At 41.4% G+C, this 27,666-nt stretch overlaps 1 protein-coding gene across 7 annotated transcripts in view; it reads left to right on the top strand.

The window, feature by feature from the left end:
- Positions 1-27,666, top strand: part of NRG1 (neuregulin 1) — a 271,321-nt gene that overhangs the window by 113,572 nt on the left and 130,083 nt on the right. For all 7 annotated transcript variants that reach the window (XM_088520830.1, XM_088520825.1, XM_088520823.1 and 4 more), the window contains exons 2-3: positions 20,613-20,790; positions 25,662-25,786. In XM_088520830.1, the coding sequence (XP_088376956.1) occupies positions 20,636-20,790; positions 25,662-25,786 (280 nt within the window). In that variant the 5' untranslated portion in view covers positions 20,613-20,635. The remainder of the gene's footprint in view (positions 1-20,612; positions 20,791-25,661; positions 25,787-27,666) is intronic.

Below are 27,666 nucleotides of genomic sequence, written 5' to 3' on the forward strand. Positions count from 1 at the left end.
GTGAACACAAGGGGAACTGGGGATGCGTGGAATTTTCCCTGACTATGTAAAGCGCTAGCAAGGTCAAAAACTGGAAAGCTATTTCTGATTAACTCTCTAAATAAAAGGGTGGAGGGGATTAAAGTGGGAGATGGGATTTAAAGTAGCTAATGTCCTTTTATCTCACGTCCACTCCTATACTGCTATTCTGTGATTACTTCTCCCACCTGTGAGTGCAGTTGTCTCTCATAGAATCACTAGGTTTGGAAAAGACCTTTAAGATCATCAAGTCCAGCCGTAAACCCATCAGCACCGTTCCTGCTAAACCATGTCCCAGTTCGCAGCATTAGGTCCCATCCTGTCAGAAAACAGTCAGCTCTCATCAGCCACCAGGTCCCTCTTGAGGTTCATCTTAGTCCCATAAATCCCACTGGTCCCACTGCTCCTTTTCCCATCCCCAAGGTACTGTCTGCCTCCTTCCCTTCTCCAGCTCATTCCTGACCAGCAGTGGCTCTTGGTAATAACCAGATTGCCTCCAGTTGCCAGGCATGGTGTGTGACAGGAACCTGTTTTACAGCTGCGTTGCGAGTTGTGCTTAACAGCAGGATGCAGGCAGCCCTCCGTGTTAAGGCAGTGTTATCTTCAGTGCTGTCCACAAGACAGTGCATATCATTTCTGAGAGCTGTTGAGAGGGCTGTGACCCCATGTAGGCATTTTATTGAAAAGGCATGGAAATAACTGTTTCCTCATGAGAGGAGGTACTCAGGAGAGATTCCCGGGGCGCAGAAGGCAGCTGAGAATGGCTTGGCCCCAGAGTAGGTTTTAGCAACATCTCAGGGCTTTCTCTGGAATTCATTAAGTGTCATAGCAAGCTTGCCTGAACACAGTCCCACGTCAATTAAATCTGATGCCCCGATGAAATGGCAGGAGGCAAGGAGAAATGCAGGCAAGGAGAAATGCACCTTGCCTGCATGTCAAAATACTTTGCAAGTGATTCAAATACTCTCATATGAAGAAAGTGTTTGGGGCCTCTTCTGTGCTTGCCCTGTGTACAGTCTCAACATATCTATGCAAAGGGATGACAAATTAACTCTCTCCAACAGCAAAGCCGGCTTTGGAAGGAAGGTAGTTGATGGTTCATGTTCTGCCATATCCACCGTGAGATAAAGTAGACCAGAGACTTTTCTGATTATACTGTCATTTAGTTTGTGCCAGGAGGTTGTAGGTGGTCATCCCCTGGCACATTCTTCACTAATACCCGGGCATGGTGACTGTGTAGTCAACTTTAAATTCTGCTGGGACTATTTACAGCCTTCAATTTAAGGACTCGCTTAAGCACGTTGATAAATGCAGCTAATGAGGAAAGGGGGCAGTGCGTGAAGTGAAAATTTCATGGGTTCCATGGGTCACAGTCCCAGTCTACATGGGTGACCCATGGTTTTTACTCTGTGAGCAGCCCCTTCCAGGTGTCACTTGCTAGTCCTAAAAGAGAATGGGTGTATAGGCAAGTATGCAATTAGTGACATTGGAAATTGCAAACTGAAAATGGTTTTCATAAAATTACGTCCTGAAAGCATGGGATTGAAACAAGTTGACATCATGCACTGTATCTTGTCTGCTGGCCTAGAGATGATTGAGGAAAGAAAAATTGAATATTGAATTAGAAAATTAAATATTGTATGTTTGCTGCTGAGGTTACCATTTAATTCAGCTGTCCTGTGTAATCAGGTGGTTCTACATCTCCACAGGTTTCGGCATCTTTTTCGTCCTATTCTCTCTCTTATTCAGCCTTATCTCTTTTTACCTGGGCATATTTAGCTCTTGTAAAGAGAAGGCAGGGATTCTTCTTCTATCTAGAGTTGCACTGGAGCGAGGTTAGGGTAAACACATGCAAACATGTGCACACACAACACTTTGGTCTACAACAACTGCAGCAAAAGAGGAGTTAATTTTCAAGCGTTCATGCCCTTCTAGAGTTGTATAATGTAAGAGAATTCCTCCACTGAGGAGGTACCAGCGGTACTCCACACTGGGAAGTACCAGTGGAAGTACAGGATCATTCTTAGCCCGTTTTTAATATTTAGTTCTACAAAAATGCTGGCGCCCCTGTACAGACCCCTCGGGGAGTGGTCATGTGAAATGTGCCAACAGCTGGATGGCACAAATTTGGAAAGCGCTGCTGTCCGTGGAGAACGGAACAGAACACTGCTGTGCAAAAGTGGGGCATTTTCCAAAATAATCCCTTTATTTCCATATTAACACGTAAGAGAGGAACAAATGTGGGTTCTTTGGACAGAGTTGGGAAGTCTGCTTTTTACAGAAAAGCAGAAATCTCTCCATTGCAGATCACTGCAGGGAAGTGTTGAAATGCTTTAGAATAGCAAGTTCCCTGTGATATATTTTTTAAGCTACAGTTGGTTCATAGCGCAGCTGACAAATTAGAGGAATAACAGACAGCCTCTGGTTTGCTGTGTTTCGTGGCACATTTCATGAGGTTTCTCACTCTCAGTTTCATGGGAAAAGATGGTCCATTTCTGATCAACCCCAAAATAACTCGGGAGCTTCTCATCCCATCTCTTTTCCTGGACACCCACTGTCGATGGAGGTGGCACACCAGCTCTTACTTTGACCATAATTTTTATGGGTCATGAAATCTCCACAAGGATGGAGAGAAATGCAGGTAAGTGGGGCTGTCCTGCACAGGAAAATTTGGGAGCATGGAGAATTTTCTGAGCAGGAGTGAGTGGCAGGAATGAATGCATGGGTCGATGAGGAGGTCTCGTTCCCCATGTCACCTCGTGTCCACCACATCCCTCTCCCCATCCACATTTCAAGCAAGTCCTCTTGCCTGGAGCATGCTGTATATAACGTTTCTAAGGAGGAATGTGGGGGTGGAAAGACCACATGAGGTCATAAAGTTTTTGTGGAACTGCAATTTGATCCAAAAAGTGAATTACCAGGTGCTTCTTCAGAGAGGGATTGGAGGTTATATTTAAATACCTCATTTAGAAAGACATTTTTTTTTACACCAGGAGAGAATCGATTCCATTTATTCTCTAAATGCACATTTGTTTTACCCTAGCATAATTCCAGGACGATATTTTGATTGATCAGGGGATTGAAATAACAAATTAAAAAAAAAAAAGGCTACATGTTGCTGTCCCCTAACAGAGGTTTTTATCAGACTGTGGAGTAATAAAACCTTAAAAAGGCAATAGCCTTCAGATATGTATTTCTCTTTTTTACCTGCAGGGAAGAGAGGGAAGGGGGTGTTGTGTCCATGCTGTAATCAGCACATGATCTCAATGCTCCAGGACTGTGGTGGATACAACATCCACCAATGCCAATGTGCTTTAATCAAGTGGGAGAGACAGAGGAGCTTTTATAGTGCCCTGCAGATGGACCTGGGGTGACTGGAGTGGCTGTGAGCTCCATAACCTCTGCAGGAGGCTGCTTTGAATGGGAGATTTGCAGAAGAGGTGTTGTGCTGCTGTGAGCATGGGCCTGGCCATGGCTTGGCTGGTTCACAAGGGGACAGGGCTGCTGGAAACACAGGACAAATTTTTCTCCCGCAGTTTTTTTGGATGGCAGGGATGAGCATTGCTCTCCATCTGTCTTCACATATTTGGTGGGGATCAGCAAGGCAAGAGCCTGCAGGCAGCACCCTGTTCTGCAGAGGCGCTTGGGAAGCTCACTCAAGAATACCTGGACATCTAGCTCCAAAACAGCCAGATTTAGGGTCACTTTATTCCTCCAGGTGCTCACCCCATCCTGGCTTGGCTACAAGTGCTCGGGCTCACACTGGCGCTCGGTTCAAGCAAATTTTGCGGTCCCGCCTTGTGCCAGCAGCCCTGAGAAGGCTTCCCCTTGCAGCTCGGACTGTGCTACGGGGCACCCCGAGCCGCGGAGCGGCCGCTGCAGGATGGAAGGTGCCGGCAGGGAGGCGCGCAGCTGCGGAGCAGGGGGAGCACCGTGATCGTGTCTGGCAGGTCAAGGGTGAGCCGCGGCCGCCGGGATTTCAGCAATGCCCAAGGCTAGCGAAGTGGTGTTATAATAAATCCCAGATGTTTCCGCTGCTCGCAGCGTATATGTGATGTTTAAGCCTGAAAGCGCGGCCTAGGATCTGGTGGGTAGGGAAGCGGTTATGAGCTGCTTGGAAATGACTTGTTGGTAACGTATCTGCTCCCCCCAGATACTAGTTGTTGCCTTTTTAAAATATAAATCTTCCAAGCAGAGACCTCAAGAGGAATCTTTTTCTTTTTCTTCTTTTTTTTTTCTTCCTTTCTTTTTCTTTTTCTTTTTCTTTTTCTTTTTCTTTTTCTTTTTCTTTTTCTTTTTCTTTTTCTTTTTCCTTTTTCTCTTTTTTTCTTTTTCTTTTTCTTTCTCTTTTTTTCTTTTTCCTTTTTCTTTTTCTTTTTTTTTTTTTTCCACCCTCCCAAACCAGTGGTGCCGTTTGACTTTATGGGAAACTCGCAGCTTTTGGGGAGAGTTGAGCCGGGGCACCGCGTGGGAGAGGGGGGAGAGGCTGTTCCCAGCACAGGGGACCAGGCAGCCACAGGTGCACAGAAAGCACCATTTAATTTTCCCAGACTAATTGTTTTTGAGCTTGGAGCCAGAAACCTGGTGGGATGTCATGGGCAGCAGCAGAACCGCCACAGCTTTGGATAAGCATTTAAGGGGGGCTGGGATTTAGCTGGTTGGACTTTTATGTCGAATCAAAGCCTTGTCCACGCGGGTAAATTGGTTAACTAAACTGTGGATTTACAGCCTGGTGGTCGCTCTGCATAAACCCTCCAGGTGATCACAGCCACAGCTGGTCCAGGCAGGGTGCTCAGAGCATTTAAACCACATTTAAAGTGGTTTAACCAAACTGCAGAAAACCCCGAGGTGGACCTTGCTGTGAAAGGTTGAAGAGCTACAGTGAACTTCTGAGCATGGTCTGGGAACGAGTCAAAATGAAGTGAACCAAAACCATCTGAATCTGTCATGGGAACCGCTGCATCTGATGTTTAATTTCATTTAATAGGTTAAATGCATGTCTTCAATGAATCCTGGCTGATTTTTCCCCATTGCATCCCCATAGATCAGTCTGCCCCGTGCAACAACCCCAGCATTGCATGGGTGGTTGTAGTACCAGGGCATCCTGTCCCTGGGTGTGCAGAGACCAGACCTTGGTGTCTGACGTGAGAGAGAAATGCTTTAAAACACCCAGGCTGTGTGATAACCTTGCTGAAGGTCAGGCTGCTGTTTGCAAAGAAAAATAACTAAAAATGGAGCCTTAACCTGGACGCACCAGTCTAATTTGTTGCTACCAAGAACTCTTTCGGAAAGGGGCCCTGGAGTATGAGCAAGAGCTGAACTGTCTGGGCATGGATATGGGTCTGGACATGAGGAACCATGGAGATGTCGGACATCCAGCTCTGCTGGTCTTGGCAGTTTCCATCATGGTTTTCTTCCTTATTCTTTGAGTTTATCCCAAACCTTCATGTGCAGCTACTCAATCCCAAGTGTGTCCTGTAATCTAATAGGAAAGATAACGTGGGTTTTTTGTTGTTGTTATTGTTTCTTTTTTCCTTTTTTATTTTTTCTTCTTTTTTTTTTTTCCCTCCTGGACTTCATTGCCCTCCCACATCCAATGTGAGTTGAGGTTGAGCCCAGTGGACAGCTCCCTTCCTGGCCCTTCACTTCAACCCTTTTCCACATCATAAGACAATAAGATGGGACAAGGGTTTGGTGAGACCACCTACCGGCACCATGTCGAGGGAAGCCCAAAATGTAGAGATTTCACTCATTTGAGGTCACTCTGGAAGGCTTCAACAAACAGATTTTTATGCTTTTCATCTATCTCAATCTGATGACCTATTTATTTAGAGTGAAGTTGCTAAATACAAGCTAAAAGAGGAGAAAACTGCTTTTTCCTCTCCTCTATGCATAAAAATGAGGTACTTGCCCTTCTCTAAGGACATGATGACCAGTAGTAGTTCATGAATCACATTTAGTACTTCTCCATTTAGAAAGACTGTTGGTTTTGAATTCAAAAGATGTTTTAATAAACTTTCTGCTTCATTCCACTCCCAATGCATCTGGCAGATTCATCTAACACAAATCATCTCAAAAATCTTTGTGTGTGTGTGTGTGTATGTATTTTAATCTCTATCCTTCTGCAATTTAAGAGGAGCCATGGATAAAAAAAAAGTCAGATGAAAAAACATGACAGATACTACATTATTTTCCAGCATAAAACAAACCAAGAATTTGTGGGCTGGCTACATTAATGTTCAGTTATTCAGGTGACTATACAAAGGGAGGACAAAGACTTCCTTACTGCCTGGAAAACAGAATTATCAAATAGAGAGGAAGGGCTATACCTAAGAAACCAATGTGAATATGTTTTTAGAAACCAATGAGAATCTTTTTTTTTCTTTTTAGGAAGATAATAGAGTACAGAAAGGAAAATATGATTACAACCTGTTGTTTAGATCAGTGCTTCCTCTGATGATTTAAATTATGTCTGAGATTGGTGAAGCAAGCTCTGGGAATTAACAGCTGTCAAACATCTAACCAGTATCAAAACAGTTCATCTCATGAGTACTTAAAATACTGAAAAACAACTGAAAGACACATTCTTTCCTCTATTTCCTCTGAAAAATCAGGATTGAGAGAATAGGGTGAAGGGGGGAGGGGAGCACCTGATCCTGGAGCTTTTTGTCCTTCGTGTCATGGAAATCCGGACTTCCAAAGATTGTACATTGTGTTTCGTGAGTGTGTTCATGTGCAAAGGCTCACAGATGGATAGAGGTGCCAGACACTGCCTGGGAAGATCGCCACTTTGTTGTTGTTTTGTTGGATTTAGACATTCCCAACCCTTGTCAGAGCTGCTCATGAGAAAGCTCCTAGCACCCTTTCCCTGGACATGCACAATGTGCTCCCCTTTAAGAAAGCACCCACGTATTCTTTGGCTCCCTGCAGAAACATATGCTGATATTAGCTTTATTTAATCCTTACTGTGTTCAGGCACTACTGTATATTCACGAAGATGAAGAAATAAAAAAATGCTTTAGAAAATGAAGAGCACTCCTGGAAATAACAGATTCTAAAACATATCTTAGATTCTTCCCAGAATTTAATAATTGCAATTGTATAAATTGTGATGGAATTCAGTATAACACTATGCTAGCTTTTAAATTATTAGTTTTCTCAGTGATATGAGGTTTTATGATGTCTCTTACAGTTTACAACAGTATGTATCCTCACAGTAACAGTACAGAGCATTTTTCTGACTGGATTTTCTCCATTTCCCTTGGCAATAATGGTGTCCTGCTTGGTTGCTTCCTATGCAAAATTCCCTTTGCAGCCAGAAGGGGGACTCAGGATATTAAATTTCAGCAAAGGCATCCTTTATGTTTCTCCTGAACATGCCTTTCTGATGCTCTTGCAGTTCATTCTTGGCTTCCCCCATCAATCTTTCATGACATTCATTTGCATAGATGTCGTTATTATGTACTTATCAATGTAGGACAAATTTTGGAGCAGGAAGTACTGCCAAGCTAGGACATATGGCTGGAATCAGGTTCCAGTCCATCAGGAAGAGACGTCAGTGTGTCTTTTTTTTTTCCTCTGTGCCTTTACCATAGCAGTTTAAAGCCCCTATCAGACCAGGCATTCCCACAGATTCACCCTCTCCTGAGGGATCAGGTAGCATTCCAGACTGAGGTGGTATGGGGACGTTTTGGAACATGGGAGCATGGGAACATTCTTGAGAACAAGGGAAGGTTGCGAGAAAAACAGCATCCTTGGTCTGTAAGGTGAATGCAAAACCACCACCCTCAAGCATTAGGAAAGAGCGTGACTGGGCATCCCTCAGCAAAGACGCTCATATCATTGCATGGTGGTGGCAGTAGCAAAATTATCAGGGGAGAAAAGCTGGATGTTGCATCATTTTGGATAAGCAACGGACTTGTCTTTTTGCACATCCCTAGCAGATAAATCCTGTCTGCAGTAAAAGGTCTGCAAACCTTATACACCAGGTAGTTCTACTGCTGGAGCCACACAACAATTTCCAACTGTAGTCCTTTGTTTCCCAAGCCCTTTTAGGATCAGGTTGTTATTTTTTGTTGTTTGTTTGTTTTTATGGAATATGATTATCCTTTTTTTATCTTCTAATGAGCAAGAGAAATACTGGGGGGCCACTATGGTTAGGGAGAAAGTAGTGCATTTGCCCTCTTAGGTGGCAGCCAGTGAAACCCCAGACTGAAACTGGACATGATACCGTCTTGTTGTGATAATGAGTTTCTGTTTGATTTATGGAAAATGACTTTTTCTCGAAGGAGTACTAAAAGAAAAAGAAAAAAAAAAGTGATGACACTTACAACCTTTGGCTTTCTGTCAGAGAGATTTTTCAAGGCACTCTGGCTTGAGATTTTGGCTCTGTCAGGAGAGCAGAGATGTAGATTCAGACCTTGCAGTTCAGCTATCCAAAAATAAATTGAGCTACTTTCAGCTCTCGATGGGATGCTGCAGTAGAAACAGCTTTGCTGCAGATAAGCATGCAGTGGTACCACTAATGCTCTTCAGTAATTTATCAGTGGCAGAAAAGCACATTTTATGTAGGCCGCTGCATGTACGCAGCCTAGATGATTCATGATTGTAGTTAGTGTCCTGGCTAAGAATTAAAGGAAGTTGAAAAATTTCCTGTTGCAGAAATAATGGTAAATTGAAACTTTTGTTTGTGATGACGTGGAAGGGAGAGGTCACAGGAGATGGATATGTGAAAATCTCCAGCTCAGAAGTAACATTGCCCATAATGCAATATCAATTGGGAATGAAGCAAAAAGGAGAGTAGGGAATGGTTGGAAAGGTAGGTCCGATTAGCCCTTTTGTGCAGATGTTTAGAATCACATTAATGTCTTTATAGCTTGAATGATGGCCACATACTTACATGTATGGGTGATAACACACAAAGTTGCTGTCATTAAAGTCAAGTTTCTTGAATCAAATCAATTGAAGTAGAGAGAGCATTGCCTCTAGGAGGACATGTTAGGACTAATTTAATACTGAGTTTATTGATTCAACTTAATTTGTTAAGGAATTGATTTTATTGTGCATTTAATCATACATCAGCTTTAAATGATTTAAGTGTGTTCACACTGAGGCTTTCCATTGGATTAAATAAAAATGACTTAAATTTTATTTAGGTTTCTAGAAATTTGGAGATATAGGGCTCTGTGCTTTATTTTTCTCTCATTATAAAGGTTGTAGCACATTTCCTAGTCTTCTAGGCTGAAAAGATGGCTATACAGAATCAATGACAAAAGATTTTGTTTTCACATGGCCAGAGGTCTGCCTTAATACTGTGTTGTGCCTTTGGGTCTTATTGTAGCACAAGTAAAGCCCTAGATACATGCACACCTCACAGAATCAGTTTTCAGGCTGTGACTTCACCCGAAAATGTGACACCCAAGAAACATTTCTAACTTTAAAAAAAAAAAGTCAGGGAATGAACTTTGATTTCTTTTACCACAACTTTATTTTTTTAACTGGCAGCCAGTTGAAAATTTATATGTGGTATTTTTAGCTAGAATTTATGGTACTTTTCTATTGATGCAGACTCTAGACTAGGGCATAAGATTTGGTAAATTATGCACATTACTTTCTAGGGTTCATAATCTTGAGCAGATCTAGAAGGTCTATATGTAGCTCCTATGTGAGGAATAACACCTTCCTGCATTTAAAAACCATAATTCCTTCCTGAGAAGACATACCGGTGGACACATTTTAAAGGGAATAATAGTTAAGATGTTAAATAATTACCAACTGGTAGGATTTATTTAATGCATGTTATATTCTTTTTGACATAATCATAGATTTTAAGACCTTTGAGGAATTTTGACAAAAGGTTACATAAGCACCTGCCAGGATGAGCTTGATAGATACGGACTGGGACCTCCAGATTGAACTATATGTCCTCCTTGAGACCTGTTATTTCACTCTTTCTTGTATTTGGGTGCTGATCCCTGTCCTGCATGACCTGTTACTTTCATGCAAGTTTCCTGGTTTGCATGGTGCTCAGTTGACCAGGAATACATTTTTTAAAAGCTTCGTAATTTTTCCTCTGTAATTGTTTGACTTTGACTTCAGTCCAGAGACCATTTCAGAGTTGCATAAAGTCTTTCTGCACCTCTTCCAATGAAAGCTGGAGCGTGGTATATTTCTGCATGCTTTACTGATCATGTGGTTATGGATTTTTGGGTATTGACCTTTAAAAAGAAACCTAATCTTGTATAATAATTTAACCAGGGGAGATGCTTCTAATTAGCTTTTCTTGAGAGCTGTATTTTGATTGCAGGTATTTAGCAACTTTTACTCTTAAGAATTCGTTTTTTAAAAAAATTATTTGAAGATTAACTATGCACATATTTAAACAGGTATGCAGTTTTTTTCTTCATTTTCCCATAGCTACATAGTCTAAATGTGAAGTTCAGCATATGTCAGAAATAGATTGTTCTGAAGGGTGTATATGAGATTCTTTCTGCGTACTGCCTAAGTACACTGTGGCAAGTGCTATGCTTAGATTTTTTGCTGAGCTGAGTTTGAGTAATTCGTGTACAATGCCCAGACATATCCAGACCCCTAATCCCTAAAATGACTCAGACATCTTTGAAATGCATTGACTAAACTGCTTGCGTACCCCCAGGTTAAAATAGAAAGATTTTGCTAAAGAACCTTAGTGATGGTAACCTCAGTTGTCCGAAAGGTAATATTACATGTATTACCACTGTCATCTGTGCCTGTCACCAGAAGAAAATAATCCAGAAGGACCTCACCAAGATGATCCTATCAAAGTCTGGGCAGGGATTCTTGCCAACGGAAGGGCTGCCCCTACTTCCCACAGGTTTTCTGAGTAGTCCCTGGGCACATGGGTGCTCTTATAGGCATAGGTCCTCTGATGAACACACAGGTAAATCCCAGCAAGGAAGTATTGCTAGGAGACTTGACCACAAAGTATTTCAAGGAGAAAGAGGGAAAGAACCTGGTGAATGGGGAGACAAAATCCATAGTGTTAAGTTCAACTCGTGCATTAGCAAATCAATGTCTTGAAAGCTTGGAAGTTCTTCACATAGCTGTGAATATTTTATGCAGTCTGTAATGCAATGGCAACTTCTTTCTTTTGATGCTTAAATTAATCTTCTTTTCTCAAAATTGATCTCTGCATTTTACCTTTTGTTTCGTTCGTGTCAAGAAAGCCATCAGACTTAGGCTTCAGTTCAGATTTTATACCTTCCCACTTCAAAATTTCAGCGCAGATGAGTGCTTCTTTGTGGGGAGGAACATTAGCAGATGACTAAACCCATTAAAACTGCCAGCAGTGTCTGAAAATGTCCAGAAATCTGGTAAACTATTAATCAGATGCCATTATTCATACTTTTTAAAAACAACTTGTTGTCAACATGAGAAGTTTCTCAAGGATGGCCACTGGAAGCTTCTGTTGGGGACTCCGCATGCAGTACTGGATGCAGTTGTGGTGCTGGGGAGGAGGCAGGAGAATGAGTGGGGTCACCTCTGTGAATCTGCATGTGTCTTTCCAGAATGTGTATGCTTGGAGGTTAAATCTTGTTTAACTCCTGCAAGGTATTTCTAGTCCTGCCTGTCACATTCCTAATGTTAGTGTAAGCATAACCTGAGATACCTACAGGAAGGAACTATTCCCAGGTACAAGCAGCAAATTGTTGAATTGCAAAGGCTGATGTTTCTTAAAGACTTTCAATAGGGCATGCAGAATTTGAGTATTATTTACATGAGTTTCAAGCTACTTTTTTTGATTTGGGTTTGTATGGCACCTAGATAGGAAGCTCTTTGCATTAAGAGCGTTTCCAAACACTGCTGTAATAGGACATACCAATGTCAGTAATAAAGCCAGTGCTTGAATTCTCCTAAGTTATTTGCTTCTGCATGTTATAGCAATTTATTACATGGGTTAATCACACACAGTTATAAAAAACACTGGCACAGGCTGCCCAGAGAGGTTGTGGGGTCTCCTTCTCTGGAGATCTTCCAAACCCGCCTGGATGCCACCCTGTGCCACGTGCTCTGGGTGTCCCTGCTGGAGCAGGGGAGGTTGGACTAGATCATCTCTACAGGTCCCTTCCAAACTCAACCACTCCAGATACCACTCCACTTTCTCCAGATACCTAAGTATGCTTTCATTTTTTACAAGGTGTCTCCTTGCTGATTGCAGGAGATAAATAAGCATATTCAGTATTATGCCTTTTGTTATTTAACATATGTCTTTCACTGATCTTCTGTAAGTAACTGAAGTAACTTGCATAAGTCTGCTAAATACAAGTCTGCTAAATTGCCAAGAGTATGACGCAATGCATCTTGCCATTTTCAGAAACTTCTGGCTTTCTGTGCCATTCTTGTTAATAGAAAATAGAGGAAATTTGCCATATAAAAGAAATATGTGCACTCTCATGTTACATTTGTTCATATATTGCCTACTTACAATTATTCTACATCCTTTTCTTCAAGTACCTGTGAGTCTGTTGTCATTGCTGTACCTCTATACATTTGTTCAACTAAACCATCTTCATGATTATCTTACTCCCAAGCAAAAGTTTCCTGAGAATTTAAGTCTTAAATTGAATACCAAGTTAAATCCTCCCATTGACAGGTGGCAGATACTGGTTTCTCTGGACTTCTGAAAAAGGAGTAATTTCCTCTGTTCCTGAACTATAGGTTTGGTGACCTGTCTGAGGGCTGTGAGGGAAGAAGAATGGGACTTTTGTAGGGTGGCAGTTGTTTTGGTAAAGACCATTTTGAGTCTTTCTGTGTTATTAGTACCAGTAGTTATTAGTTCCAGTGTCCATGTCATGTCACAGGTCCATGAACTTAGCTCACTCAGATATCACTGTTGGTGGTGGCTGTGACCCACAGTCTGTCCATACTCATCTGACTCTCTTTTTCCAATGAATTTCATCTGTCTTAGCACAGCCTGTTCCCTCTGTGTTATGCATGATCATTGGTTAAAAGGACTGTGCACTGTAGGTCTTTCTGGGTTTCCTCTTCAAAATGGAGAACTATTTTAAATACTTGGGAAATTTATGTCAAGCTTTTGGCTACAATTTGTCTGAAACCATTTTAATTCTGTATTGCACTCTGATGTGGCAGATAGATAGATGTTTTTAGGAATAGAAGGCTAAGCGCTACCTGAGGGTAGGAACAGCTTGGCAGGTTCAGTTAGGAAGATGCCTGCCCAGACACATAAAAGTCTCCTCACAGTCTGTCTGTGATAGATGCTGGGTTGGTTTTTTTTCTCTCAAGGCCTTCACGGATGCAAGGGGGTCAGTGAGGCAGGTTTTGAGGAGTACCAGGGCCTGCCTTGGATGAACCCACAGCAGGCAATTTACTGATGGACGCTTGGCAGGCTTTTGTCTGTGGAGCGGAACTATTGCAGAATCAGAATATTCTGAGAAGCCAGGAGAAGCATGAGAGAAGAGGGGAAAAAAAGAGCTGTTTTCACGGTGTTGTTTAAGGGAAAGCAATGATTCATTTATTTGTTCATGAATGTTCTAGCCATGCTGGAAAGATCTAATGGGAAAGAGCATGATGGAGAAATGCTGAGAGGATGGGGGAGGCAGATGAGTGCAGAGGAAGTGGAAACAAAATTTATGAAATTTAGCAAATGCAAATGGGATTTCAAATTTCAGCACAGGGAAGACTGCGTCCGCTGGTGGTGACAAGTACAGGAGTATGAGAGAGAATAGAAAATGTGCAAGACAAAGGGGAATGGCTGCAGCATTTTGTATTCCTGACACTGAAAGATTAAGTCTGTAGGAAGATTAAGGTAAGAATAAGGCTGTAGGAAGGCTACCAAATAAGTTTTACAAAAACAAACAAAGAGAGTTACATAGGAATTGGATTTTCATCAGCAATTTACTGCTGTGGAGCAGAATGCATGAAATGATGCCAGAGGGAAGGTGGCATCACAAATCATTGTGTTGATCTTTTTTCCTTTCTTGTCCTTTTTTGGGGTTTTTTTGGCACCATCTTTGGTAACACCTCACAAGCAAGGGTACATCACATTCTAAACTAAAGTTTAAATTTGGCATGCCTCTCAGCTCAGGAATTTTCCAAATTTAGCTGTAAATCCTAGTCTGAGATCCAGACAAATTAATAATGTCATCAAGGCCTTTGATCTTAGTCTATCTGTGCTAGTCTCTGTTGATGACCTAGTGGAAGTTAAAAGATATGGATTAGTGTTGAAAATACTTATGCTGGAGACTAGATGAGAGATAGCCAAATGCATTGCAGCAAGCCACCTTCTCTCATGACGTCTTACTTCAGTGCATACAATTCAAAATAAAGTTTTCTAATGTGCACTGCTGAAATTCAGATCCTAAATCAAAAGTGGCTTCATTTTAAAAAAAATCATTGCATACTTGTAAGTCCCTTTGAAGTCTGTGGTATTTATGCCTGCCTAGCATTCCTGAGCATTGGATTGTTTTCATTTTAGTGCTGAAATAAAGATTCTGGAGTATACCTTTATGCACTTAGGCATGTAAAATACAGTCCTGCGGGGTTTTGTATCGACTTGATGAGCAGTTGTCCCTACATTGCTTATTGGATATCAAGTATATTTATTTTACGCTGTCCCTGCATTTTCAAGCCTGTATGATCAGGTTTTTGTATTGACAGTGTCTAACAGGATCATCAGCGTTTGTCAGGGAAGTAGCTAGCTGGAGTCACCGCAGCATTTTGAACCTGAGAAGGTTTAATGCAATCAAGCTGTGTGTTCCTGTAGACATGATCATCAGTAAATAAATTAAGTGTTGACCTTTAAATTATAATCTTTAGGCTAGATGCTTGCTCACACCCAGTTTCTACTGTGCAACCTACATTTTGCTGTCTTTGATTTCGGTTTCCTGTCTCTGAGGAGGTCTAAGCTCTGAAACTGATACTTAGAGTGACTCCACAAGGCTTGACAGCTTGGAATTATCTTGTTACATGGAGTAAATGGGCACTCTCAGCCTCTCCCTCGTGGGCATGATTCTGCTTCTGGACATGCTGGCTTGTCATTGCCATCCTTTTCCTGGTTCTGCTGGACATACCTTTTATTTACGATGAGTGGAGAGGAATAGGGAGATCTTCTCCATTTACTTTCTCCAATTTTCCCTTTTCAGCGACCTGTTGAAAATGTTGCCCTCACAAGGCAGTGTTATGAGATGACCTGTAAAACTCTTCTTCGCAAGGTTTTCTGGGATACTAACAAAAGGGAGATTAACACAATTTCAGAAAGCAGCTTCATGGCTAGAGATAATTATCTACGAATGCTAGCATCAAATACCATGTACTTCATAGCTTTTCACCCAAAATAAACTAGTAGTTTAGGCAAAGCTCTTTGGGTCTGCTGAGTGTGCCATTGCGTTGAAAGGATGGAGTGAGAATCCAGCACCATCATACCTAAACCTGTAAACTCGGTGAGTTTAGAGCCCACCTCTCCACAGCTGGGAAGAGCAAATCCTGGTCACGGAATCAAGAATTGCAGTTGCTTTTGCAACTAGATTTTGGAAGGCGTTACTCTGGCTTATGGTGGCACTTACTTGTTCCTATCCTGGTCCAAAAAGGCATGTGGCTGGAGTGCTACCCACCACCCCGTCTTTTGGTCTGTTTCTTGGTCTGTTTCTGGGTACAAGCCATTCATATGATTTCCCTTCTGTTGACCTACAATAACTAAAATTTCTGCAAAAATTTCCTTGTAACATCACTAAGAAGACTAAGATTATGTGGATCTTGGTTTTGTAAGCAATGCTGAGACAAAGGTTGGTTCTGCTTTTTTTTTTCTCCCTCTTTTACTACTCTTCACAGCCATGACTGTTCGAATTGTACCAAGATGCAGAAGCTGAAGCATGTTTGGCCATATTTACCATATTTTCAAGAGAGTTGAGCAATGGCAATTTCTATTAAAGCAGATAAAAAACTTGCTGAATTTTGCAATTTCTGCACTTCTATTTAGTTATTCTGGTATTATGGAGAGCTTACTTGTGCAGGATTATGTTCTATCATCACCTACGGTGTTTTATCATATAGATACAGAGACTTAGCATGTGGGAATGAAATAGCTAGGTTTTGAAAGCTCAGAATCCAAATGTCACCTGAGATAATAATAGGAGGATTAAAAACAAAACAAAACCACAAAAATTGTGCTTTTCTTTAACTTCCTAAACAGGAGCAAAATTATTTCAAAAATAGCTTATAGAGTTTATACCAAGGGCTTTAAAAATCTGGCATGCTGATGATAAATCTAAGCTTGATTACAGTCTCATACTCCAGGGAAGAAGGCTTTTGGGAAATAATGTAATTTGTTGTGTATTACTTTCCTGCATGGAGCACTATGCTACAAATATATATATATATATATATATATATATATGTAAAACAAATTCAAGGCCAATACAATGGATATTATTCCTGCAGCTTCCATAGTCATTCACCAAACTGTCGATCACAATTTTGCACACCAAGCTATGCACACCTGCATATTGGCAACAAGGCTTAACATGTTTCCGAGTTCAGATGCTTTAAAGGCTTTGTGCCCTCCTAGGAAAAACAAATAAAAAAACAAAACTTCATGGAATTTCAGCTGCAAGTGTGCGGTTGTGCGATAATATTTTGCAGATTTCCTGTTTAATTTGTTCAATGTGTTGAGCTTCCATGCAGATTAACTGTACAATCAAACACTGAGGGTGAGGAGATAGCTGTGCCTTGCCAAACTCTCCAAGAAATAAGAAGTTATCTTCAGTCATATATTATCAGCATGTCTTTTGCAGAGTGAATATGGAAACGTGTATTCCTTGAGTGTGATGATGTTATACATCCAGTAGGCATACATTGCCAAAAGAGAGAGAAAAAAAAAGCTAGAGAATTACAGCTATTTCGGCTGCCTTAGTAAGCAAAGGTCTAGGAGTTTGCATGCTCTCATTGGTTAAATCCTTTTCCCAGGCTTCCTGCAGTTGGGTCTTTTGCTGACACAACTACTTCACTGCTTTTTAAGGCCTTTCACAACCCTCTCCCCTGTTATCACCCATGTTGCTTTCTTAGAAGGGCCATCAAGTCAGTGAAGGTCCATGGGTCACTGAGAGAGGTCCTGGCCAGGGAGTGTGAAAAGCTCGGGGTTAAACATCGTGCCTTTCCGTGCACTAATGGACTTCTCCATTGGGAGGCCCTGCCAGAGTTTCGGCATATTTCCACTGCAAAGAATGTATATCGCGTAGATCCCCATGCGCCTTTCCTTCCAGCATCGCCACACCGGGGGTGTTTCCACGGTTAGTTTCCAGTGTTTTCCTTCAGGATGTGCTTATTTTCTTTGCTCTCTGGAATTTGTCACTCTTTGAGCGATGGCACGCGCGAAGGCCCTGCGGCAATGCTCAAAATCCAAAGAGCGGGAAATGCTGCAAGACGTCCACGTTGAGCATCCATGTCAACCAAGTTGTTCTGTCACCCATGGTCTACTAACTGCCATGCATTTTAGGATTTTCCTTACCCTATCTCTCTCGTTCTTCCCTGCAAGAGCAAGCCTTTCCCTGAGCATTTGGCAGGGGTGGGAGAAATGGATGGAGAGGAGCCAAGCTGGCATGAGATGCCCTAGGAGCCAGTTGGGAGGCATAGAAAACAAGGGGGGCATCTGTGCTCAGTTATCCTTACCGATAAAGATCTGTGCCTGCTTTAAAATCACTTTCTTCCCTCAGACAAGGTCATGCCTTACCAGAACCGGAGAAATCGTCACAGATTGTGATAAAAGTCAGCTATCTCTTGTAGCAATGGAAGCCGTAGCCAATTTCAGCCCAAACACCCAAGCTATGGTTTTATCAGCACGAGCTTTCTCATATGCCTGGCAGGTCTGATTAGCTTTTGCAAAAGCGTAGCTGAAAGGAAACAAACATAGTGTGAATGAAAGGAGGAAAAAAAAAGAAAGAAAAAAAAAAGAAAAAACGAATCTAAGAATCTCTTTTCTGACATGTCTGTGAGCAGCTTTTATTGCTTTCCCTGGAGACCCTGCATGCTTGGACAGCAAGTTACTGTGAAATAGTGAGGGTCACTGCCATTGATTGAATCCTCTTTTATGTTTCCTGGTAACTCCTGAATTATGGCAAGAGTTGAGCATATTAATTTCACACTTTTTTTTTTCATTGACAGTCCTGATGGAGGAAAAATTCTGCAAGTCATTTTGAGCAGATAATATTGAATTAAAGTAAAGTTCGGGAAGAAAATGGCATTTCCCTCTCATTCCCAGTTTCACACTGATGTGTTGACAGAAAAATCAATAACCAGCTGAAGTTTTAAAGACAAAAATGTTGAGCCCTGCAATTATATTTGTTCCCTTAATCTAGCGAAGACATGGAACACGAATACTACAAGTGAGATATATTAAAATAAGAAATATTACCTTTGTATTTTGTACCTCTGTAGCTGCTTTTCTCATTTGGTAACAGGAGACATAACCTTAATGCACAATTGACAGACTGAAACTGTCAGCACAAACCCCACCAGATCTCTTAATTAATGCCAATTATTTTGCTGGAAATTTTCGAGATTACATTTTTCAAAAATTCTCTCATCCTTTTTGAGTAAATGTCTGAATATTTATACATGTGTACTTCTGTAGATGTGTGGGTACCTATATATATACCTATGCACACAAACACTACGAGTATATATGCTTTTAGAAAACTGAAAAGAGTTGTTTCGAAGCAAAAAAAATACATGTTTTGATCGCATTTGAAGGATGAATTAGAATCTCTTACATTATGAAATGGGGGAAAAAAAGATGGAAAGCAAAATATAAGAACAGAATTTGAGGGAAATTTCTTCCTGACCATGAAAGTTCCAAGCACTTATCTCATGTGCCTGAAGGCAGTCCACTACCACCAACTAAAATCTCCACTAATGGAAATTAATTCCACATCCTCCCCAGACAAGCGATTCCTGCATATGCTGCTCTCTTGGTCAGATATATTGCTGATGTCCAGTCTAAGACTTCCTGCCTGTTACTTTTTGTCCTAGCCAATGGGGGGACGCAGAAAAAGCCTTTACCTCCCACTTAATCTTTTCTTTTTTTTTTTTTTTTTTTAGGCTATTTTCTTGCCTTGTCCCCACCTGGTTTTCCTCTGGTGGCACAGCAACCACCCTTCTTTCAGTCTTTCTCACAGACCCTGTTTTCCCAGCCACACAGTATTTATGTTATTCCCAGCGGGATCAGTTTCCCAGGACATCAAGCCTTCCCTGAATCCCTGCACTTCCCTATGCTGGGAACGGAAAGGTTGTCTCACGTGTGGAGCAGGCAGCACTCCTGTTTTTACTAGGAAAGTGCCTACCACTCTTTATCCAGTTCTTCTGACATATTCTTTTATATATATTTCTCAAAATTAAGGCTGTGGTGATGTTGCTGATTTTCTACCTGATTGGAATAGTTACGAAGGGCAGAGGATGCCTGCAAGTCTCCAAAAAAAGCACAAGCAACAAATATCAAAACATAATCCAATGTGTTTAAGGTTTCCCCATCGTGGGATGTAGGTTGTAGCTGACAGTGCTTCCCTCTTCAGCCCTTTCCAGTGGGGCAGTAAATGTGTTAATCTGAGCCTTAGCAGATATAGGGTTAAACTAGTTTTTTTACCTCATTACTGGAGCAGGATAGATCCTGGCTTAAAGCTAATGCATGAGGTAACACAGAGTCTCACAGAGTGATGACATTTCATGGTGAAGCTTTTGCTCAGAAACCTGCACTGGTTGTGGAGTATTAGGGTCTTCTTTATTTGGGAAAGTCCTAAACAATGTCAGATTTACCTACACAAGAAACACCATTGCTGTAAAGTTATAGAAATTGAGATGCATCAGCTAGAGCCTCTTCAGCACGTGTGGAATGCTGGCTGGGCATTTTCGATGCAGTGTTCTCTTCTGGATCCAAAATACCCTCAACTGACATTGATTCCCTCGAGGGGCTTGCAAGCCTGTCTCCTGCCTCAGGAAAAGGTGGTGGGCAAGATGAGTTTTGAGCTTGGTGAATAATGTGTATTATAATGTTTGTCTGGAGCAAGAGACTTGTCCTCAGGTTAGAGAAGCTTCTGGGGGGTTATTTATGCTTTTAGCTCTCCATCACCTCGGTTGCACCTGGAGCCTTTGGAGAGCCAGTGGCTCGGAACAGTTGGAATAAATAACACAGCACGACTCCCTCCCTTTCCCTCCTGCATTACCTGCTGCATCTGCCTGCCCCAGCACTCTGTCTAGTGCCCAGGCACACACCATCTATTAAGTTTTTATAAAACTTCATACCAAGTACAGAAGCCTCACTTGAGCTCACTGTGAGACTGCATTTGGCTTGCAGACCTCTCACACGAGGTTCATGTAGGAAGACCCCAAACAGTCAAATCGGCTTCTCTTTAAATCCTCCTATGTGCATTAATTGCATTTATAACACACGATTGACTCCTATCTGTTGTGTTATGTTGTAGGAAGCTTTGCTGGTCTGGTTGTGATTTTGCTCTCTGTGGCTTACCTTAAATCTGCTTCATTTGGCAGGCTTCATTTGTTTTTCGTACGCAGGATGGTTTAATAACCTGCATGTTCTTTTATTTCTTTAGCAGTGCCTCCCAAACTGAAGGAAATGAAAAACCAAGAGGCTGCTGTGGGTCAGAAGCTAGTACTAAGGTGTGAGACCACTTCAGACTACCCTGCGCTCAGATTCAAGTGGTTGAAGAACGGAAAAGAGATAACCAAAAAAAACAAACCGGAGAATATCAAGATCCCTAAAAAACAAAAGTAAGTACAGAGACGTATCTTGCAAGCAGGGGTGTGAGGGAAGGGGTGTAAGCTGCTCACTGCAGTGGAAACACTGCAGTTATTAATTGCAGTGTCTCTGCCACACAGAGCTAAATGCTGTCAGTTATGCAAGTAGAATATTTAAGAGATACTGATTATTTTTCTTGAACTTATGCGTGAAGTTGTAGTGTGGTGTAAATTCCCCATAGTTTTCCCATTTTAATTCCCAGCTTTATTCCAACAGCAAAAGGCCCTTGTTTTAACGTGCAAGTTTTGTGGTCAGGCCATTTTTAAATAACCGATAAAACAGAGCTTGCTTATGTATGTTGTCTGAAATCCATGAATGCTTAAAATTATCAGAGCAATGTGGTTTTGGGGATATTTTTGAGATTCCCTCTGCAAGCAGCACAGTCATGTGTGAACCTTTCCACATCGGTCCCAGTTGCTCCGTGCAGTACCTAATTACAGATGCTATCCCTGCTCCTACCAAGCAAGGCACCAGCCCAGCCTGCAAGCAGCCCCATCCTCCCACCTGGCAAAGGGTCCCTCCTGCGTGGTGACAAAGGAGGAACCAGGGATGCCTCTTGCCAGCACTGCTGAAATGGAGCAGTTCCAGGTGGCAGGGGAATTGTTCTGGGGAATTGTCTAGACCCATTTGTAGGGACATATGTCTCTGTCACCATCGTGTTTCCAGGCTGTTCTGTAGAGAAAAGGTTCAGTTCAGAGCCTGCAAATGGATTTGGAGCCCCAGAGCTGTACTGGGGTGAGCCCAAAAGATCTTGAAGTTGCACGTGGAACACCTGAGGCTTCTTTGGAGGCTTATGAGCAAATAGGTGTTTAACATTCCCCCAAAATTATATTTGCAACAGAGTAAAAAATAATAATAAAACCCAACAAGTGTGGCTTTCCTGAAAATAGAAATTTAAAGTCCTGCCCCCCACTTGAAGTGCAGGCTTCAGCCTGGGTTTCACACTTGCGTCTGCTGCCCCCAACAGAGCCTCACTCTGGAACAGGGAAGACCTTCTACTTAGAGAAGTGAAAGGCAGTAGATGTACAGGAAAAAGAGGAAAACAAGGAGTTTCATTGCCCATATCTGAGGGATTTGTCTTTTTGCTTTCAGATTGTAACTAACTTGAGGAATCATCTCTGTCTTGGCATTCCTTCTTTTACATGTTATAAACAGCTTAAGAGGAGTTAAATTTTATTTTCATAGAAATGGGACAGGCACATGTTCTAAAGCTAATGAAATGGAGAAAAAATGCAGTGCGAATAAATGCATAAAACACTAATATTAGACTACATGCAGATTAGAGTAAGTAAAGCCACATAAGAATTTCCCATAACAACTGAAGTGAATATGAGTGATTAAGTGGTTTTTTTTTAATTTATTTATTTTCCTCATTTCTTTTTCATGACAGCACATTGATAAATATTTGTCTCATTCGTATGTTGCCACACTGTCATAACAAGCTTTCTTAGTCAGGATGTTTTACAATTATTAAGTGTGGGAAACATGAGCAGGGAAGGTTAGAGTGGTTTTTGAGCCGTCTAGGATTAATGTCTATTTTAAAGGTCAAATGGCTACATAAAAACTAGGCTGTGTTTCTGAGAGACATTTTCAGTATGCAGGATAGCCCAATCTTATTGACTCCTTCAATCCAGGCAGCTGAGAAGAACACCTTCCACATTCTTATAAATCCTCATAAAGTTTGCAAATGATGTTCAACAGCCAGAAGTGACTTCTGACAAATTCGTATTTTACAAAAAAAAATCATTTTTCTCATTGTGTGATGGCAAAGTAGAACTCACAGTGGGGGAAAAATATTTCTGAGTTGTGGCTATTTAACTTTAGATTTTTTAACAAGTTGTAAGAAACCTGGTAGAATTAATTTCTCCCAGAAAGAGAATATGAAGACTTTAGGCTGTCATCTGGAATAAGCATGGGAAAGCCAAAACAGCAGCTTAGCATTTATTGGATGCATTGAGTCAGAGGGAATATTGCAGTTTCATAAGATTTGCTGAAGCGGGGGCAGATGCTGAATGTGTTTCCCTACATTTTTAATATGTTTAGCAGAGTCTGTGGACTTGCAGGTATCCCCAGAGCTGAGCGTTTTGAAGACTAGTGCTTTGGGTAAAATGGAACCATGAATCATGCTTTCCAAGCTTGGATTCTGCGGTGGTTGATTCAAAGGACCCAGGGCACAGATCTGATGACATTACCGCACTACAGGCGAATCACTGCTCCCCTCCAAATCTGGGCTGAAACTGAGGAGGAGACACTGCCTGGGTTAAAATAGGAGAAACTTCATGATGCTGAATTGTAGTGTAACAAACCTTTCCAGGAAAAGATACAAAAAACAGTCACTTTCTACCTAAAATTTGCCCTAAAAAAAGAGCAGGTTTGCACTGAGTTTCTGCCGCTGTCATGATTGCTGGTGACTCATTAAGCCACAATGCATGAACTCATGAATCCATCTAACCTTTTCCTTTGTGTCAATGGAAACTCTGTGGGGAAAAAAAACAGCACCAAACAAGATCTTTTCACCTGCTAGTTAAACATTCCTGCTCCTGCCTGCTTCTAATAGTAATGTTTCATTTTCCTTCTCTTCATCTCAAATCCACCTGAAAGCTTTCATTTTTTGATGTTGTATAGTATGCTGAACAGTGTAAATTTCACCTCATTCTCTGAACAGAAACTCCTGTACCAGTTTGGTTTGCTTGGGCACAGGGAGGCATTCGATGCCTTACCCAGCTGATCGCATTGGAAGAAAAAGTGCACTAGGAAACTTGGTGTTAAGTGCTTTGTGCTTTGGTCTTTTTCCTAGCTTAGCCTAGATATTTTTTCACAGATAGGCATTTCTGGATGACAGATGGAGCCTGGAAGCAAAGTGAATTCAAGCAGTCAGATAAACTGGGCTGGGACTGTGTTCTGTGGATGTATTTTTTTCTTTCGTGCACAAATGCAAGCTGCAATGAGCTAAAGATACGAGAAACTCAAATCTCATAGGGAAAGACATTTTCTGATATAGGATGGTATATATTGAGAAAAGGGCAATCATTTAGACACAAATCCCCTTATCAAGAGATGTAGCAAGTACTATTGGAGTACTGTATGGCTCAGGAGCTGTTTTGTTTATGGCCATTGAGTTAGACTATTTTGAATCATGTCCTAATAACACTCGATATGATCCTTAAGGTTATAGGTATTCATATTATTTCTCCTATTTTCAGACTTTTTTACTACCGTAAGTATATTTGGCCTATTAGGCTTGTAAGAAATACGGTTGTTTCACCTATTTCAGTATCATCTTAAAGTTACAAAGGGAAAACCATGCTTCCTCAGCTCTCTCTATAGCTGCCACTTAAAACAGAGAATAAAAGTTAATGTGGAGGTACGCGAGTTGCATCCTCTAAAAGGCTTGAGTGCCACGAGGACAATTTGCACTGACACTACTTAATATCACGGACAGCAGAAACACAGAGAGTGCCCAAATCAAAGTGATATAGCTATAGCAGTGCTTCCTGTTTATCACTGGGATGAACTGAGTTCCCAGAAGCTCTCTGTCTATCTACATTGCCTCTTTAAGTACCCTAGGGCTACAGTCTGCTCTCCATATAGATAAACATCTGCAAGCAAGGCTGAAAAATATCCTTTGGAGCATAGGAAGCACCACCTGTCCACTCAAGCTTTTGGATGTTCCTGAACAGGCCATCAGCTTGTGGTTGTAAAGGCAGATGTTTGCATGGCCATCAAGAAGAGTGAAGAGCAGGACTCTTTAGTCCTCAAAGTCTTTGGGTGTAGCACCTTTGCTTAGAGATGAGGAAGGCTGAGCTGCCCAAAAGCAGATGTTAGAGATGAGGTATTGGCTACACTGCTGGAGGGAGGCATGGCTATCTGTACAGGGATTTAGGAGCCCCGGTTGTGGTGGAGCAACTCCTCGGGCATCTCCTGTCACTCTTATCACTCATGGCTATCCATGCTGGTAACAGATTTTAAAAGGAAAAAATTCCACATCACTGGAAGCTATCCTTCCCATTGGGGTCAACCCTCACAAGGAAGCCCATTCAGTCTCCAAAGTGGCTATTCTGTTGGTCATAAGTAACAGAAGGCAAAACTTTCTCAGATCACCTCTTCTAAAGAGAAAATGGAAAAGTAGTAATTTTGCAAATTTACTCCAATTTAGTCATTCTCCACACTCCTGTTAATGGGATTACTGCCATGGCATGTGTTGGGGACCCTTTGAATGACACCAGAACATGTTCCCACCAAATTAATGGGCAAGCAGGAGTTCTGCATTTTAAAATCTAATCTTAAAACCTTGGAGACTGATTAAATTACATCTCTGAGCCAGGAACAAAATGTAGCTTCATGCAAATTGTGCTCCTGCCCATAATTTTTTGTTAGTGCTGGAGAATGATTTACTATTGGGGTCTCAGAGGTTGTTAAAGAGAATGTTGTGTCCTTATCTCACGATTATTTAGTCAGATGTTGGAAACTACAGTACTTACCAGAGCTCTGCTACTGGCAACACGAACCCATAGGTAAGGGTAATCTATTTTAATATTACACCCATCTCCATGGCATCTGAATAGCCAACAATTCAGATGAGACAGGAAGGCTGTTTTTCAGACATTTCCTTTAAGAAGAAAGCCTCCTCTCAAGCAGAAAAGCATAAACAAATATCTTTATTTGCATTTGTCAATATGCCTGTTTTCCATCAACCTGTAGGAGAAAGACTTTTTTTGCTCTCCTCCCTTCTTTCAAAACTGAACAGTGTTAACCTAAGAAAGAAGACAAGACTCATGTAGGGAGAAAAAAAGAGGGTGTTACAGTGGCATAGGATGTTTACATGCTTTTTCTCATTTCACAGGAAATACTCCGAGCTTCATATTTATAGAGCCACGTTGGCCGACGCTGGGGAATACGCATGCAGAGTGAGCAGCAAGCTAGGGAATGACAGCACCAAAGCCAGTGTTACCATTACAGACACCAATGGTAAGACTCAGCTCTTCAATTTACCATCAAATTCAGAGACCTTGTGTTTATGCTGCCATTGGAACAGGTAGGGACAAAGTTTTGCTGGTGAAGTGGAAGTAGAAACACTGAAACCTATCAGGCATCTCCTATGTGTTCAGGATCAGTCTGGCTTTGCTTACCCATGGAAAGGCATCATCTTACGGATGTTGGGAGAGGGCAGCATTTTCTGGGAGACACTTTCTAACCCCATGTACATCTCGCAGTCTACATAATCAAGATAGGAACAGGATGAAGAAAAGGAATATTGTTTTTATTTCTATCATACACATAGGTAATGGAGGCACCATAGGCCTGTGGTGGAGTTTTCATTTAACCAGAAACAAGTCGCAATCTTATTTCTAAATCAAAAATTCCTTATTTGTCTTTAAGTAATATGTATGGTTCTGGTTGCCACAGCTTTTCCTTTCAGAGATGTTGACTTTTTTTGTTTTATTTGTGCAATACTAGAGACATTCAGAGCAGGCTTTGTGATCAACCTATCAAAATTATTCAATGAGTATCATTCAGGTGTTGATTTAAATTTATTTCTTGAGGATCAGAGCTTTTCATCAGGCAGTTGATTTTCATATTTATCCAAAGAATTAAAAGTTATTAAAGTTTTTTCTTTTCTTTTCAGAGCTCCTTTTCGTTTCATTTGTAGGAAGTTCCAAATGCTCCTGACATAATTTAATGAGTGCTTTCATGATACACAAATGTTTTAGTATTGTTTCTCAATGCAAGTGTATGGGGGGGCTATGTTTCAGCAGAAATCTTGCTTCTTGAGCTTGTCATTGGCAAATTCAGCTCTGGCAATTCAAGCTACAGGATCTAGCTTTCGTGAAGAATCAAACAAACATGCCCTGTGTACAAGAAGATGGGTTTTAAAATCTTGTTTCAAGAGGAAATTACCAGTGATGCTTTGTGTTGCACACTAGCTCTGAAACAGGAGCTAGATATTTTGGTAGACAGAAATCTGAATGTGACCCTTTGCCAGTGGGTTTGTTGTTGCGTGGTCATGCGGTGATTGCTAGACTGCATTCATGCCAGATATTTGTTGTTCTGATGCATCAGCAGAAGACTCCTAAGTCCTGAGATTCCATGCTTGCTGTATAGTATTGCAGTCATGAGACTGCTATGAAAGATCCAGTGTTATTTGCCAGAATACTTTTAGGGGCAAAATGGGGCTGGTACCTATACATAGCTTTGTGAGTGCACTTGTTTCCAACAGTTTCCAACAATATTTGGTGCTCAGTAGCTTGTTATACAGTAGAGCTCCTGTACTTTTTCCAAGGAGCCAGTTTCCGAAGCTCAGCTGGAAGCACTCTTTACGGGCAAGGATACAGATAAATGCAGGAAATGTTTGGGCATCCTCCACATCTTTCTAAGAGAAAGGATAGTTGTGAATTACAGGGAGGACCTCATTCCTATGCTTGATGTCATTAGGTTTTTAAAATTCCTTTTTGGTTGTACTGAATGACAGCAAAGCATTCCTGTTGCAGGGAAACAGGAGCTGGATTTTGAATGAGTGCACCTGCAGGAAAGCCCATCCATGTACATTATAACTGATATGCTCAAATCTGTAAAATCATGTTGCGAAACATAACTCGCTTAAAACACAACTGTGCATGCAACCACTCCTAAAACAGAGGGAAGGCTCGGATTCAGTCTAAACCTGGCAGCTGGCTCGTATCTGTAAAATGACTCAGCTGGAAACCTACGTCTCAGTGATATTTGATAATCCAGAATCAGGCATGCCATCATTCAGTGGATAAAGAAAGCAATCATGCATATTCGGTTGACACACATATATTTGAGAGTTCTCTGATTACTATTGCTTATAAATTATGAACAAAATTGTT

Source organism: Tinamus guttatus, unplaced genomic scaffold (assembly GCF_059628265.1).
Source record: "Tinamus guttatus ecotype Peru unplaced genomic scaffold, ASM5962826v1 Tinamus_guttatus_pri_ptg000099l, whole genome shotgun sequence".
Classification (NCBI taxonomy): domain Eukaryota; kingdom Metazoa; phylum Chordata; class Aves; order Tinamiformes; family Tinamidae; genus Tinamus; species Tinamus guttatus.